This window comes from Eubalaena glacialis, chromosome 16 (assembly GCF_028564815.1).
Source record: "Eubalaena glacialis isolate mEubGla1 chromosome 16, mEubGla1.1.hap2.+ XY, whole genome shotgun sequence".
Classification (NCBI taxonomy): domain Eukaryota; kingdom Metazoa; phylum Chordata; class Mammalia; order Artiodactyla; family Balaenidae; genus Eubalaena; species Eubalaena glacialis.
This window is the reverse complement of record NC_083731.1, coordinates 68397729-68414943: the sequence shown is the minus strand read 5'-3', so window position 1 is coordinate 68414943 and position 17215 is coordinate 68397729. Positions and strand designations below refer to the sequence as shown.

At 40.2% G+C, this 17215-nt stretch overlaps 2 protein-coding genes across 6 annotated transcripts in view; one reads left to right on the top strand and one right to left on the bottom strand.

The window, feature by feature from the left end:
• GPALPP1 (GPALPP motifs containing 1) overlaps positions 1 to 6258 on the bottom strand; it is a 29873-nt gene extending 23615 nt beyond the window's left edge. For 4 of the 5 annotated variants that reach the window (XM_061170755.1, XM_061170757.1, XM_061170756.1 and 1 more), the window contains exon 1: positions 6070 to 6242. In XM_061170755.1, the coding sequence (XP_061026738.1) occupies positions 6070 to 6157 (88 nt within the window). In that variant the 5' untranslated portion in view covers positions 6158 to 6242. Of the gene's footprint in view, positions 1 to 6069 lie in introns of all 5 variants that reach the window. The other variant, XM_061170759.1, reaches the window with a different exon arrangement.
• Positions 6259 to 6365: 107 nt separating this feature from the next.
• Positions 6366 to 17215, top strand: part of NUFIP1 (nuclear FMR1 interacting protein 1) — a 43992-nt gene continuing 33142 nt past the window's right edge. Inside the window, exons 1-5 of the mRNA XM_061170966.1 lie at positions 6366 to 6790; positions 9072 to 9154; positions 10310 to 10408; positions 11151 to 11213; positions 11869 to 11945. Coding sequence (XP_061026949.1) covers positions 6379 to 6790; positions 9072 to 9154; positions 10310 to 10408; positions 11151 to 11213; positions 11869 to 11945 — 734 coding nt within the window. The 5' untranslated portion in view covers positions 6366 to 6378. The remainder of the gene's footprint in view (positions 6791 to 9071; positions 9155 to 10309; positions 10409 to 11150; positions 11214 to 11868; positions 11946 to 17215) is intronic.

The following is a 17215-nucleotide window of genomic DNA, read 5'->3' as shown; positions in this document are numbered from 1 at the left end:
ACACAACTAAATAGTGGAGCTAGGATATGAACCTCTTAACCACTATATTAAACAACATTCAACAAAGTCAACATCCATCCATTCAACAAATATTTATTGAGTAAGTACTTCTGGAGAAACAACTTAAAAAAGAAACAAATAAAAAAAGGTGACTGTGAATACGTGGGAAGGTAATTTTAAAGACAGAGATCAGGGAAGGTTCTCCTGAGAAGACATTTGTAGGGAGACTTAAATGATGACAGTGGTCATGCAACAATCTGAGGGAAGAACATTCTAGATGGAGGAATCACTAGTGCGAAAGTCCTATGGAGAGAACAAGCTTGATGTGCTTGAGGGACAAAAAGGCCTGTGTGGCTAGAGCAAAGTAAGCAAAGTGACAAGACAAAATTGGATGGTACAAAGGGGCCACACTATATGCTTCGGCCCCAGACTCCAGCTGTGAATTCCAGCTCAGCCACTTCCTAGCTGTGTGATCTGGATATTATTTAACCTTCCTGTGTTACTCTCTTAATCTGTAAAGTGAGGTTAACAGTAGTTCCAATCTCATAGGGCTGTTGTGAAGAATACATATTATACCTGCAAAGCATATAACACTGTATCTGGCATACAGTAGGCACTCCATAAATGTGAGCATAGGCTGTGGTAATTGAGTTTGGATTTTAGTTATAACAGGCAGTCACTGCAAGGTTTTAAGTCTGGAGAGATATAATCTGAGTTAGCTTTTTTATTAAAACAAAAACAAAAACAAAAAACTCAGCTTGTGGACAATAGGGAATCAGGAGCAGGGGAGATGAGTTAGAAAGCTGATATGAAATGGTTTGATTTGCAACTGCTTTGAAGAAGCAGGATTTGCTAATGGTTTGGATGTGAGAAGTGAGAGCCAAAAAGGAACTGAGGATGTCGTAGGTTTCTGGCCTGATTAGCTAGCCAGGAGGATGGTAATGCTATTCTCTAATACGGAGAAGACTAGGAGGGAAGCATGTTTGGGGGAAGAGCTAAGAGCTTGCTTTCACATCTTCAGTTTAACATGCCCATTAGAAATTTCAGTGGTATGATCAGTGGTACTTGGGTATATTAATATAAAACCCAGGGGAGAAGGCAGGCTCAGTGTTGGAACCACTGGTCTATTTCTGAAATTTTTTTCCTATTTGCTCCTTGTTGTATTACCATAGAACAAGTGCTCAATACACAACAAATTGAATTAAAATATCCAAACTTTTATCTTAAAAAATTGGATGCATTTTTTCTATATTCTCCCATGTATCATTAAATAAAGGCAGGAATTATAGAAAATAAATGCTAAACTGGGGCTTCCCTGGTGGCGCAGTGGTTAAGAATCTGCCTGCCAATGCAGGGGACACAGGTTCGAGCCCTGGTCTGGGAAGATCCCACATGCCGCGGAGCAACTAAGCCCATGCGCCACAACTGCTGAGCCTGTGCTCTGGAGCCCACGTGCCTAGAGCCCGTGCTCCTCAACAAGAGAGGCCACAGCAATGAGAGGCCCGCGCACCGCAATGAAGAGCAGCCCCCGCTCGTCGCACAAGAGAAAGCCCATGCCCAGCGACGAAGACCCAATGCAGACAAAAATAAATAAATTTATATATTTAAAAAAAAGCTAAACTGGTAATACGGCATGCCTAGAAGAGAACAATCAATGAGCAAAAAGAGGAAAACAATAAGAATTAAAAGATAAAATTCATATCTCCAACTGCTGTTTAAGACTGAAGAACAGTTAATGTCTTCGTATGTAAATGTTCCCCAACTATAAGTGGCGATTATATCTGACTTCTGACCGTAATGAATAATGCCTTTACTGATTTCTGGTTTATCTTTGTATGTACTACTAATTCCTAGAGAAAGCACCTTTTAGAATATAGCAAGGGAGCACACAACCTTCCATAAATATCCCTTTCTTCAAAATTCTAGGCGGTTATTGTTTAACATGAAAGAGACTAGGGGATTACATTTCACTCTTGGCTCTTTCCATCTTCCTCTTGCTCCTAAGTATTAAAGACAGAAGTTTTTTTTCCTTTTTAGCTCCTTTCTTTTCTTTTTTCTTTTTTTTGCTGCATTGGGTCTTTGTTGCTGCATGCAGGCTTTTCTCTAGTTGTGGCGAGCGGGGGCTACTCCTCGTTGCGGTGGCTTCTCTTGTTGCAGAGCACGGGCTCTAGGCGTGTGGGCTTAAGTAGTTGTGGCACGTGGCCTCAGTAGTTGTGGCTCACAGGCTCTAGAGCACAGGCTCGGTAGTTGTGGCGCATGGGCTTAGTTGCTCCGCGGCATGTGGGATCTTCCCGGACCAGGGCTTGAACCCGTGTCCCCTGCATTGGCAGGCGGACCCTCAACCACTGCACCACCAGGGAAGCCCCCTAGCTTCACTTTTTTTTATAGGTATCATTCTTCAGAACTATATAAAATGTCTCAAAAAATTGTTCTAGGCATTTGTAATGAACTATTCCATCTCTTTCCTACTAAATCAGTGATGCGCGTCATTAAGGTAGCTCTTCTACTGCAACGGTAATTTTACAAGTAGATTACAACTTCCATGAAAATAGAGATTATGTCATATATTCCATTATGTTTCTCTTGTGATATCTATCACACAGAATTATGCATACAAAAAGAAATACTCAGTATAAAGCACATTCAATCTCATTATAGATCAGCAATCGATTATAATAGGAAACACTGACTCTGAACCCCAATTAAACAAAACATTATTCCCTCCAAAGCAATTCCATTCTTCTCATTAGTAGACTTAAACTACAAAAAAATTATACTGTTATATTATATTTTGAATTTCAACAATAAAGATTTGTGGAAATTTGTTTTCTCTCTTGTTATATACATATTTTTATAATAATCTTGATTTTGCCTGTTGACTGGCAAAGTCTAAAATATTTACTATCTGGTTCAGGAAAAGCCTGCTGATCCTGTGACAGGATTGTCATGGAAATGTCAATAAGGAGCATCCAACTGTCTTTTGATGGGAGTAGGTAGTGACGTCAGTGGCGCAGTGGTTAAGAATCTGCCTGCCAATGCAGTGAACACGGGTTCGAGCCCTGGTCCGGGAAGATCCCACATGCCGCGGAGCAACTAAGCCCGTGCGCCACAACTACTGAGCCTGCGCTCTAGAGCCCGTGTGCCGCAAATACTAAACCCGCATGCCACAACTACTGAAACCCGTGCGCCTAGAGCCCGTGCTCCGCAACAAGAGAAGCCACTGCAATGAGAAGCCCGCGCACCGCAATGAAGAGTAGCCCCCCTGCTCAGCAACGAGGACCCAACACAGCCAAAAATAAATAAATAAATAAATTTAAAAAAAAAAGTGATGGTTGGGCTGAGGCTAAAAGATGAGATTGAGTTAGCTGGGCAAAGGGAGTGTGGATTGGAGGAAGAGTGGTCCAGGCAGAGGGAAAAGCATCTGCAAAGAACTGAAAGCCTAAGGGCCTGGCACATCTAGAAATGTGTTAAGAGTGGCTGGAACCAAGAGAAGAGAGGAGGGATCACCAGGGGGAAACGTGGCTGTGAGGTCAAACAAGGTCAGGACTGAAAAGGGTGCCTTGAATTTAGCAAAAAGGTGCCGAGACGATTGGTGGGTGGTCTTCATTTACTTCCACAGTGAAATTGGTGAGAGTGGTCTCCGTGGATTGGCAAGAACAGAAGCCAGAATGCAGTGGGTTAAGGAGAAAACGGAGAGGATCCAGAGTTGGTCAGAGAGAAAGAGGAGTAGCTACCGGGGGATGTGGAGTAGTCTTCATGAAGATGGGAACGATCTGAATGTTCTGGTTAAATGCTAAGGGCAAAGAGCCCCCAGGACAAGTGAGGGAAGGGGTTCCGAGTAAAAAGGGAAGGATTAGCCTTGGAAGGAGGTAGTTCCCCTCTTCCATTATAATCAAAGGGAAGATGAAAGAGTTGGGCAGAGGTTCGGGAAAGTTTTTAGGTACTGTGCCAGAAAAGTGAGGAAGTTCTCTTAAGATGGCATCTACTTTTTCTGCGAAGTAGATGGAGAGAGTGTAAAGAAGAAAGAGAAGGTTTTAAAAAGCCATGGTTGATCATGGGGGAGGAGACCTGCATGGGGAAACGTCTGAGGATGGCTGGGCAGAACTGCGGGCCCAGCCAGGGAGGAGACTATAGTTTTTAGCAGCATTAGCCTGTGGAGGGGTGAGGTTTCTTCTAGCAGCACTTGGAAGCCTGGGTGTGGGCTCACCAGGGGTGAAGGACTGGATTGATCCAGGGCTGAATTTTTGCTAGATGGGTTTAACAGAATACTGAATGGGATAAGGCAGTTGAAAACACTGGCAAGAGAAGGCACGAATGGACGGACCATGGAGGCTAAGTTGAGCAGGGACAGAAGTAATTAAAGGAAATTTAAGGCCAAAATGGACTGAGGCAGAGATCACATGGCTCAATGAGACTAAAAACAAAAATAAAAAATAAAAAAATTGTAATGAGAGTAACTGAGTAAGAATGATGGATGAATAAGGGGTTCTGGCTGATAATAAGATCTGAATTTAAATTTTCAGAGATGGGGGAATTCCCTGGCAGTCCAGTGGTTAGGACTCCATGATCTCACTGCCAAGAGCCCGGGTTCAATCCCTGGTCAGGGGACTAAGATCCTATAAGCTGCACAGTACGGCCAAAAAAAAAAAAAAAAGTTTTCAGAGGTGGAATAGGATCCAGTGTGTGACTGCAAATGTGGCTGGGATGAGTGGCGTGAAGGTTGCCGCAGATGAGGAGAATAAAGTCAGAGTCAAAAGAGCCCAGGCTCCACTCAGCTTACACAAAGCAGTGTCTGGAGTATGCAGACTGGTCGTGAGAAAACATCTGCACCCCCGTGTTTTTAACATGATCTCAGGGGACATTTCCTAGCACTCAATTTTCCAGAGTATTCAAATAAAATTAAATTGGTCCATTTCAGACCTGTGTGCTAAATAAAAAGTTTGGTTAAGCCCACTTTTCTTCAACCTTAGTTGAATGGAACCTTCCTTGCTAAAATAAAAGCCTAACTTTTTAACAGCTATAGCAGAAACAAGACCTGGAAAGAAACCTCTAGGTGGAAACATGGCCTCTGCGTAGTCAAAGAATGCAAATTAGATTCAGAAATGGAAGAGTTATTCTTCCAGCTTTGCTCTTTGCCAACTTCAGTCAGTCCCAGGCTACAAATTAGTACAAACATGAAAGGAGATGGATACTCATCACGGAGGAGTCTGAGAAGCATTTATTTGGCAAATACGAGGTGCCTGCTATGTGTTAAGGCTAGAAGACTATAGTGGAATGGTGGAGACAGATATGTCAGCAAGTTATTCGAAAACAGTGTATTAAATATGTGATGTAATTAAGTAGGCAAAAAACCCGTGGGTAAAGAGGAGGGCGTGACAATGCTTGGGAGAGTTTGGAAAGCCTTCACTGAGGTGACACTGAAGTTAGGGCTTGAGGGATGAGGTGGGAGTTTGTCAGGTATGTCAAAAAGAGCAGGGCGAGGGCCGAAGGAGCCTAGAGAACTGAAGAATTGCGCAGAAACTCGGATTGGTTTGAGCTCTGAGCCGTGTGTGTCAGGACAGGACGAGAGGCTAGGAAGGCAGGTCGGGGGCTAGGGCGCAGAGCATCTTCTGCAAGAGCCAAGGGCATTCATTGCACGTTAGAAGGCAAGAAGGCACAGAGGTTCGGAGTACGGGCTTCGCTCTAAGTCGGGCTCCACCACTTAACCAACTGTGTGGTATGCGCAACAGCCTGGGCCTCAGTGTCCCCATTTGCAACACGAAATAATAATCTTTACCTTATACAGTGGCCAGGAGTATTAAATCACTGAATGTGTATCGATCGTTTAGCACAGCGTCCAGCCCATTGAGAACTAAATGCGAATACTTCTTGGTGATAATGATTACCAGGCCAAAGCTCGTTTCTACAGCCCCCACGGCCACGCTTGGGAAGGAAAGTTAGCTCGGGTGGGGCCGCGCCCACTCGCCACTCCTCCGCCCTCCCGGGCCTCGGGACCAGTACTCCGAGAACAGGGCCGGGCCAGAGACGGGGTGGGAGGGCCTGGCGGGCAGGGGACACGCCGCCGCTTACCGGGGCTGGGGTCCCGCTCCTCGTCCTCCGCTGACCCGCTGGCCTTGAAGCCGGGCGGCAGTGCCGGCCCGATAAGATCCCTCGCCATACGCGGTGGCGGACACTGGTCCCGCACACAAGTGTATCCACACCGAGTCAAACCTCCCCACTAGACAGCCCGCCATACGCCGAAAATGAGGGACGCTTTTCCGACCCCGACCAATGACGTAGCAGCCTGTGATTCGCTGACCTGTGTCATTAACGATAACGGAAGTGACGTCTAAGGCTTGCTCCACATTCGCACGCTGCCTTCCCTACTAGGCGGATGGCATGGGTGAGCCGGCAAGTGGTTTCTTGACTCGCACGGGGTGTTTTTCAGCTCCCGAGGTGACCCCCACTTTGGAGCCTCTGAGCGACGGTGCCTCGCTGCCGGACAACTGGATGTTCTGGGCGATGCTGCCGGCGCCGCCACCACCGCCTTCGTCGCTTCCCGCAGCAGGGTCCGAACCTTCCTCAGAGGCGCAGCCCGCCGCGGAGGCCCAGAGCCTCCCCGAGGCGCCTCCCCCCTTTGACGCCCAGATTCTTCCCGGGGCACAGCCCCCTTTCGACGCCCAGTCCCCCGTTGATTCTCAGCGTCAACTCAATGGCCAGTCTTCCTGGAATTTCCAGGCTTCACCATCATGGTACTGGACACAGTCTCCTGGTGTTTTTCCTTGGCATCGGCAGCCCCACAACACTCCGGGTAGGTTGTTACTCCTCTCTGTACCACCCCTTACCTTTCCTTTTCCCTTCTTCCCTCTCCTTTTCCACCCTTGTTGCTCTCTCCCCTTCTGATACTGCCTTGCACTCTTGGAGTCTGGTCATTAATGTCTCACAGTTCGTTCCACAGTTATGTTTTTCCTGCCTGTTCATTCAGTTTAACAATTATTTATTGAATTCAAACTATGAACCAGGAAGGGGAGCTATAACAGTGAACAAAACATACAAATATCCTTATTTTGAGCTTAAATATCCTGGTGTAGGAAGACAGACAATAAACAAAAGAAAGCAGTGTGTATTAGAAGGCAGTGAGTGCTATGGAGAGAGAGCAGAGAGACAGGCAGTGCAGTTTTAAATGTCAGTGTCAGTCGTAAGTAAGGTGACATTGGAGCAAAGACTTCAGGGAGGTGAGGGATCAGAGCAGTGCATGTATCTGGGGGATAGCGATACAGGCAGAGGGACCTTCAAGTGCAAAGGCCTGGAGGCAGAAGCTATAGATCAGAATGGAACCCAGTGAGGCAAGAAAGGACTGAGCCTGGGGTGGAGTTGCAGGCGATAGAAGAAGAGGGCCTTGTAGATCGTGGGACTTCTACTGTTATGATATGTTTAGTGCAGGGGAGTGGCATGCTTTGATTTATGTTTTCAAAGGGTTAATATGGCTACTAATTGGAAATGACAGAAAGGGAGATGAGTTAAGAAGGTACTGCAGTTAACCTGGTGAGAGATACTGGGGACTTGGACCAAGGTGGAGCTCAGGAGGTGATGAGAAGTAGTTGGATTCTAGATATATCTTGAAGGTAGGGTAGGGTCAGCATGATTTGTTGAGGAATTGGATGTGGGATGGGATGTAAAGAGGAGATGAGAATAACTTAAAGTTTTTTGCCAAGCAAGTGGAAGGATGTGGAGGGAGTAGATTTGGAAAGGAGACCAGGAGTTGAGTTTGGAATATGGTTTGTGTCAAGTAGAGATACTGAACTGGCTGTTAGCTATTAGTTTGTACTTTCAGGGAAGGTTTGTGGCTAGAGATGTAAATCAGGGTGTCATTAGCATAGAGATCACATTTAAAGCCATGAAATTGTTCACTTAGAACAATTCAATTTACATTAAGTTGAATCCAAATCAGTGTTTACTGTATGCCTAATGCTGGGGATATGAATGTGCCTAAGACAGTCCCAAGCGAGGTGAGATAGGTTCATAAATATAAATCACAACGCAGTGTGACTGGTGATAGAGGCATATAAAAGGAGATTTCAGAGTATGGAGAAAGTTGGGGAAAACTTCTGGAAGAAGTGTATTGGGAGATGTTTAATATTCTGGAAGAGATACTTTTTAGGTGGAAGCAAAGAGGTGTCAGTGCAAAGTGAGTTCTGAAGGTTGCAGTGTTCTGGTGTGACTGAAGCATAGTATGTGGAAGGTACAGGGAAGAGCAGGGTGAAAAAATAAAGTGGGAGCTCATCGAAGGACTCTAGGAAGCTACTTGCTTCCAGGGTCTTGAGCAGGGTTGTGATGACTGGAGGATTATTTTTGTGGTGCCAGTGTGCAGGGTCTGTTGGAAGAGAGGGCTTAGGAAGTGGAAGCCAGTCTGGAAGGCTGTCACAGTGATCTGGGTGAAAGATCAAGGTTTCTGAGTTGGGTCATGGCAGTAAGAAAGGAAAAATATTTGAGAAGAAATGTATTTCACAATGGTCTGTTTTCCTGGTGTCAAATTGATGCTGAAAGAGCTCCATTAGGGATTTTATGGTTTCCATTTTTTTTTTCTTTTTAAAAATACTTTTATTTATTTATTTATTTGGCTGCGCTGGGCCTTAGTTGCGGCACATGGGATCTTCATTGCGGCGTGTGGGATCTTTAGTTGCAGCATGTGGGCTCTTAGTTGCGGCACGCGGGATCTAGTTCCCTGACCAGGGATTGAACCCGGGCCCCCTGCATTGGGAGCACAGAGTCAACTACTAGACCACCAGGGAAGTCCCCGGTTTACATTTCTAATGTTTGAAATAACTACAAGGAATTTTACCAGGTTAGCTTGTCCATTCCTTTACTTAGACATCCAAAGCATCTATGGACATGTAATCTTACCAATATGTATTAATTTGAAAAATGTTTATTTGGTAAACTAGTCTTAATCTTTGTTAATTTGTTTGAATTACTATTCTGCCTAGAAGTAGTTTACCACTGTTTTTACTCAAGTATTTATGACATTCTGTAGCAAAATTTTAAATAATTGTATAGTTGCAAACATTTCTGGATCCCTTTTTGTTTTTCAGTTAAACATTCTTATCTTCCACGAAAACATGATGCAAAGGTCAATGACTTCAACATCTCTCCCAGGAGAAAACAGAAAAAAAGGGTATTTTTTAAGATTTTCTTGAATGTGACAGTTTGGTCCCTATGTCACTGTTTCATATCTTGTGTTTCTATCATAACTGTCTCCGTGTTTTGCATTCATTATTGACACAGCAGAACCTTGCATAAAAGGATCTTTAAGAGTCTTGGCTGTAAGTAAAAACTTCAAGCGAAATCTTTTTGAGAAATAAATGGAGAAATTGTAGAAAAAGAAAACATTTAATTCATTTCAGTACAGTATTAGGAGTAAATATAATGGAGAATTATGATTACAGATAAATGTAAATGTTATTAAACTTCAATGAAGTAAACAAAAGTATAATATATGTAAGTTATATATAATATATATTATATATTTAATTTATTTATTTTACTAAAATATTGGGAGGAGAAGGATGAAATTAAACGTTTTTGTTTTTTTTAATGAGGAACAACCCTTCGTTATGTTCAGAAACTGAGTCTTAAAATAGGCTTCTTTTATTCTGATGTAGCTTATAATCTGGTCTTTCAACTTTTAAGATGTGTAAATAATTTTATTAGTTTAGAATAAATTGAGTAAATTTACAGCATGAAATTAGTACCCTTCATTTTGGCATCAAAACTATGTAACTAATATTAACAAAATATTGTGAAAGTATGTTTATTAACATAATCTCAACATTGAACAATTGGGGCCCTATATAGCCTATATTGTAATAATCATTTTTGTTTTATGTTTAAACATAAAAATGGTAAATTGGGAATTAAAAGAAACTAATATTTACCTAAATAGTTCTTTTTTTCTCATTCTGTAGTTAAAATATACACACACACACGCACACACTTGTTTTTCCTAAAAGAAGAAATACTGTTTTTACCCTGAATGTTTATTCTTAGGCCATTTTGACATATGCTCTATTAAGTTTTAATTAGATTACCAATTTGAAATCTACTCACAATTTATATTAGCTTTACTCAGATTTAAAATTTTTAAACAAACCTGGCTTTTCCTAATGTGTTTGTTAAAAATAAAAACAGAATCATCCCTTCATTAGAAATGTATTCAGAAGTTTTTGCCACCTGTAAGGGTTGTGTGAAAAATCAAAATATGTACTATATTTTTACTGATGATTAAAGAGTTCTCACCAAAAGCCTAATGCCTCTTCATTTTTGTTTGCAGAAAAGAAAGGAACCAGTTTTTCACTATTTTTGTGATACCTGTGATCGTGGTTTTAAAAATCAAGAGAAGTATGATAAACACATGTCCGAACATATGAAAGTAGGTTTTCTTAGTTGTCCTGATATTTATTTAGCAAAATGGTATATTTGGTAGAAATTCTAAGCTTTCTTCCCTTAAAAGTTTATAGTTTTCATAGAAATGTTGTTTGATGACTTGACAAATTGGGACAGTGACCCTGGGATTTGCAGTTTGAGGGTGGGAAGCCCACTGCTTCAGGAAGTGTGAGATGGCAGTAAAAGAGAAGGGAGGTCTGGCAGCTGTTTGTATGTATGCGCCTCCTCTGCTCTGTGAGAGGCTGGACCTTCCCTCCGGTTGCTCCGTGCGCCTTTGTGAGTTCTTTCTCCTTTAAGGCTGCCCTTGACTCTTTAACCACACAGTGTAATTTGCCTTGGCCCAGCACCCTCTACGGATGGTTTAGACCTTATTAAGTACTTTTAACCAGGATATTTGAGAAGTAAAAAAGTTAAAAAGAAAGTTCTTAATTTGGAAAGGTTCTCTTTCAGTTTGTAGGCGTGCCCCTTAACTTTAGGAATTAAGAACATTTTACAACATTGCTGATGTCGTGCATTCACTCAAGTGGAGAAGTAAATGATATGCGTTACTGTACTATATACTTTGGGAGTGCAGTTCTGTTTTGGAGTGATTTTTGTTTTAGGTATTCAGTGATAACACCACATAGATGGGATACTATGTAATATGACCAGAATATGTCTGTATATATAGTAGTAAGGTAAGTTTTTTATGGAAAACATTGAATAGCCTTTCTTAAAAATTCTTACAGTGCCCTGAGGTAGGTTGCTGTTTTAGTGCACATGAGAAGATTGTCCAATTCCATTGGAGAAATGTAAGTTCTTTTTTTGTTTGTTTGTTTGTTACATGCTCTTTTCATTTCATTGATTTATTATCTTCATAGCTCTCTATTTACATAGCCTACTAATAAGTAACATTCACAGAACACTGTACTTTGTAAGGCATTTTTACATCTACTATTCAATTTTATCCTCGTAAGCCACTGTGTAAAGTAAATAAATCTTGGCCCTATTTAACAGATTGGTAAAATGATATGCCCAGGGTCTCAGAACTGACCCCTGCACTTGAATTTCATGATGGCAAATTCTGTTTTACTGTACCATGCTGTTTCAAATTGTTTTGTGTATTCATTATTTCTCTAGCTAACTTTCTCAACTTTGGTTGGTAGGTAATTCATTTGGGTATTTAATATCAATCAAGTATTGGGTGACATTTACTTTGTAACCAAAATGATATCATGACTTTTTTCTTATCAGTAGTACTAATCTAAAGACAAGAGAAAAATTCTTTTTCCTTTAAAGGAAAAGTCATACTAAGGATAGATAAAACCTGCTTACTTAGTTTTAAAATTGTCTCTGCTAGTAAATTTACTTTTGGGTACACAGTCTCCATTATCCCCCATAATATTTGAGATTTAGTCAAAAGCATACAATACGCTTCTTGATATTCAGCAGACATTTTCCCCTTAGACGCATGCTCCTGGTATGAAGAAAATCAAGTTAGACACTCCAGAGGAGATTGCAAGATGGAGGGAAGAAAGAAGAAAGTGAGTAAAGAATTAAGAACTAGTGAAACAATTTTCTTTTACTGTGGCAAGGCTGAGTACTTGAAAATAATGACCGTTCTGGCCCTAAGGAACAATTTGAAAAAGGAAATTTGGCCTTTTGTTATTTATTTATTTAAATTTTTGAATTTTATTTTATTTTTATTTATTTATTTAAAAAATTTTTGAATTTTATTTATTTTTTTATACAGCAGGTTCTTATTAGTCATCAATTTTATACACATCAGTGTATACATGTCAATCCCAATCGCCCAATTCATCACACGACCACCAACACCCCCCCGTGGCTTTCCCCCCTGGTGTCTATACGTTTGTTCTCTACATCTGTGTCTCAACTTCTGCCCTGCAAACCGGTTCATCTATACCACTTTTCTAGGTTCCACATACGTACGTTAACATACAGTGTTTGTTTTTCTCTTTCTGACTGACTTCACTCTGTATGACAGTCTCTAGATCCATCCACGTCTCAACAAATGACCCAATTTCGTTCCTTTTTATGGCTGAGTAATATTCCATTGTATATATGTACCACATCTTCTTTATCCATTCGTCTGTCGATGGGCATTTAGGTTGCTTCCATGACCTGGCTATTGTAAATAGTGCTGCAGCGAACATTGGGGTGCATGTGTCTTTTTGAATTATGGTTTTCTGTGGGTATATGCCCAGTAGTGGGATTGCTGGATCATATGGTAATTCTATTTTTAGTTTTTTAAGGAGCCTCCATACTGTTCTCCATAGTGGCTGTATCAAATTACATTCCCACCAACAGTGCAAGAGGGTTCCCTTTTCTCCACACCCTCTCCAGCATTTGTTGTTTGTAGATTTTCTGATGGTGCCCATTCTAATGGGTGTGAGGTGATACCTCATTGTAGTTTTGATTTGCATTTCTCTAATAATTAGTTATGTTAAGCAGCTTTTCATGTGCTTCTTGGCCATCTGTATGTCTTCTTTGGAGAAATGTCTATTTAGGTCGTCTTGCCATTTTTTGATTGGGTTGTTTGTTTTTTTAATATTGAGCTGCATGAGCTGTTTATATATTTTGGAGATTAATCCTTTGTCTGTTGATTCATTTGCAGATATTTTCTCCCATTCTGAGGGTTGTCTTTTCGTCTTGTTTATGGTTTCCTTTGCTGTGCAAAAGCTTTTAAGTTTCATTAGGTCCCATTTGTTTATTTTTGTTTTTATTTCCATGACTGTAGGAGGTGGCTCAAAAAAATCTTGCTGTGATTTATGTCAAAGAGTGTTCTTCCTATGTTTTCCTCTAAGAGTTTTATAGTGTCCAGTCTTACATTTAGGTCTCTGATCCATTTTGAGTTTATTTTTGTGTATGGTGTTAGGGAGTGTTCTAATTTCATTCTTTTACATGTAGCTGTCCAGTTTTCCCAGCACCACTTATTGAAGAGACTGTCTTTTCTCCATTGTATATCCTTGCCTCCTTTGTCATAGATTAGTTGACCATATGTGCGTGGGTTTATCTCTGGGCTTTCTATCTTGTTCTATGTTTCTGTTTTTGTGCCAGTACCATATTGTCTTGATTACTGTAGCTTTATAGTATAGTCTGAAGGCAGGGAGTCTGATTCCTCCAGCTCCGTTTTTTTCCCTCAAGACTGCTTTGGCTATTCGGGGTCTTTTGTGTCTCCATACAAATTGTAAGATTTTTTGTTCTAGTTCTGTAAAAAATGCCATTGGTAATTTGATAGGGATTGCATTGGATCTGTAGATTGCTTTGGGTAGTATAGTCATTTTCACAATATTGATTCTTCCAATCCAAGAACATGGTATATCTCTCCATCTGTTGGTATCGTATTTAATTTCTTTCATCAGTGTCTTATAGTTTTCTGCATACAGGTCTTTTGTCTCCCTAGGTAGGTTTATTCCTAGGTATTTTATTCTTTTTGTTGCAGTGGTAAATGGGAGTGTTTCCTTAATTTCTCTTTCAGATTTTTCATCATTAGTGTATAGGAATGCAAGAGATTTCTGTGCATTAATTTTGTATCCTGCAACTTTACCAAATTCATTGATTAGCTCTAGTAGTTTTCTGGTGGCATCTTTACGATTCTCTATGTATAGTATCATGTCATCTGCAAACAGTGACAGTTTTACTTCTTCTTTTCCAATTTGTATTCCTTTTATTTCTTTTTCTTCTCTGATTGCCGTGGCTAGGACTTCCAAAACTGTGTTGAATAATAGTGGTGAGAGTGGACATCCTTGTCTTGTTCCTGATCTTAGAGGAAATGCTTTCAGTTTTTCACCATTGAGAATGATGTTTGCTGTGGGTTTGTCATATATGGCCTTTATTATGTTGAGGTAGGTTCCCTCTATGCCCTCTATACTTTCTGGAGAGTTTTTATCATAAATGGGTGTTGAATTTTGTCAAAAGCTTTTTCTGCATCTATTGAGATGATCATATGGTTTTTATTCTTCAATTTGTTAATATGGTGTAACACATGGATTGATTTGCGTATATTGAAGAATCCTTGCATCCCTGGGATAAATCCCACTTGATCATGGTGTATGATCCTTTTAATGTGTTGTTGGGTTCTGTTTGCTAGTATTTTGTTGAGGATTTTTGCATCTATATTCATCAGTGATATTGGTCTGTAATTTTCTTTTTTTGTAGTATCTTTGTCTGGTTTTGGTATCAGGGTGATGGTGGCCTCATAGAATGAGTTTGGGAGTGTTCCTCCCTCTGCTATATTTTGGAAGAGTTTGAGAAGGATGGGGGATAGCTGTTCTCTAAATGTCTGATAGAATTCACCTGTGAAGCCATCTGGTCCTGGACTTTTGTTTGTTGGAAGATTTTTAATCACAGTTTCAATTTCATTACTTGTGATTGGTCTGTTCATATTTTCTACTTCTTCCTGGTTCAGTCTTGGAAGGTTAATACCTTTCTAAGAATTTGTCCATTTCTTCCACGTTGTCCATTTTATTGGCATAGAGTTGCTTGTAGTAGTCTCTTAGGTTGCTTTGTATTTCTGCAGTGTCTGTTGTAACTTCTCTTTTTTCATTTCTAATTTTATTGAATTGAGTCTTCGCCCTCTTTTTCTTGATGAGTCTGGCTAATGGTTTATCAATTTTGTTTATCTTCTCAAAGAACCAGCTTTTAGTTTTATTGATCTTTGCTATTGTTTTCTTTGTTTCTATTTCATTTATTTCTGCTCTGATCTTTATGATTTCTTTCCTTCTGCTAACTTTAGGTTTTGTTTGTTCTTCTTTCTCTAGTTCCTTTAAGTGTAAGGTTAGATTGTTTATTTGAGATTTTTCTTGTTTCTTGAGGTAGGCTTATATAGCTATAAACTTCCCTCTTAGAACTGCTTTTGCTGCATCCCATACGTTTTGGATTGTCGTGTTTTCATTGTCATTTGTCTCTAGGTATTTTTTGATTTCCTCTTTGATTTCTTCAGTGATCTCTTGGTTATTTAGTAACGTATTGTTTAGCCTCCATGTGTTTGTCTTTTTTATGTTTTTTTCCCTGTAATTCCTTTCTAATCTCATAACGTGTGGTCAGAAAAGATGCTTGATATGATTTCAATTTTCTTAAGTTTACTGAGGCTTGATTTGTGACCCAAGATGTGATCTATCCTGGAGAATGTTCTGTGCACACTTGAGAAGAAAGTGTAATCTGCTGTTTTTGGATGGAATGTCCTATAAATATCAATTAAATCTATCTGGTCTCTTGTGTCATTTAAAGCTTCTCTTTCCTTGTTTATTTTCATTTTGGATGATCTGTCCATTGGTGTTTGTGAGGTGTTAAAGTCTACCACTATTTCTGTGTTACTGTCGATTTCCTCTTTTATAGCTGTTAGCAGTTGCCTTACGTATTGAGGTGCTCCTATGTTGGGTGCATATATATTTATAATTGTTATATCTTCTTCTTGGAATGATCCCTTGATCATTATGTAGTGTCCTTCCTTGTCTCTTGTAACATTCTTTATTTTAAAATCTATTTTATGTGGTATGAGTATTGCTACTCCAGCTTTCTTTTGATTTCCGTTTGCATGGAATATCTTTTTCCATCCCCTCACTTTCAGTCTGTATGTGTCCCTAGGTCTGAAGTGGGTCTCTTGTAGACAGCATATATATAGGTCTTGCTTTTGTATCCATTCAGCAATCCTGTGTCTTTTGGCTGGAGCATTTAATCCATTCACGCTTAAGGTAATTATCGATATGTATGTTCCTATGACCATTTTCGTAATTGTTTTGGGTTTGTTTTTGTAGGTCCTTTTCTTCTCTTGTGTTTCCCACTTAGAGAAGTTCCTTTAGCATTTGTTGTAAAGCTGGTTTGGTAGTGCTGAATTCTCTTAGCTTTTGCTTGTCTGTAAAGCTTTTGATTTCTCCATCGAATCTGAATGAGATCCTTGCCAGGTAGAGTAATCTTGGTTGTAGGTTCTTCCCTTTTGTCACTTTAAGTATATCATGCCACGCCCTTCTGGCTTATAGAGTTTCTGCTGAGAAGTCAGCTGTTAACCTTATGGGAGTTCCCTTGTATGTTATTTGTCGTTTTTCCCTTGCTGCTTTCAATACTTTTTCTTTGTCTTTAATTTTTGCCTATTTGATTACTATGTGTCTTGGCGTGTTTCTCCTTGGGTTTATCCTGTATGGGATTGTCTGTGCTTCCTGGACTTGGGTGGCTATTTCCTTTCCCATGTTAGGGAAGTTTTCGACTATAATCTCTTCAAATATTTTCTCTGGTCCTTTCTCTCTCTCTTCTCCTTCTCGGACCCCTATAATTTGAATGTTGTTGCGTTTAATGTTGTCCCAGAGGTCTCTTAGGCTGTCTTCATTTCTTTTCATTCTTTTTTCTTTATTCTGTTCCACAGCAGTGAATTCCACCATTCTGTCTTCCAGGTCACTTATCCGTTCTGGCTTTATACTTATTAGGGAAGAAAGCTTAATAGATGTCTAGCTAGAATCTACCAATGAAAAATCCCATGAGGATGCTGTTGTCTGAGGATACGACCGGATACCTCATCCTGAAACAGAAGACCAAGTTAGAGCTATTAGGATGGTCAGCAGCACTTTTAAGTCAATAGCTGTTTTTCTGGAATTAAAAAATGAGGAGAGCCTGAGATAGGAAGAGTTACCTTCAAAGGTCAAGAAAGATACTTAACAACTTTTAACCAGCAGGTTAAAGTTGTACTTTGTTCAACTTAAAGTTTTCAGCTTAAAGCCCCTGTATGTGTGTATATGAAGAGCTGTGTGAAATGTTGCACTGTTATGTGAGAGAGTTAGTTACTGCCCTTTAAAGCTTG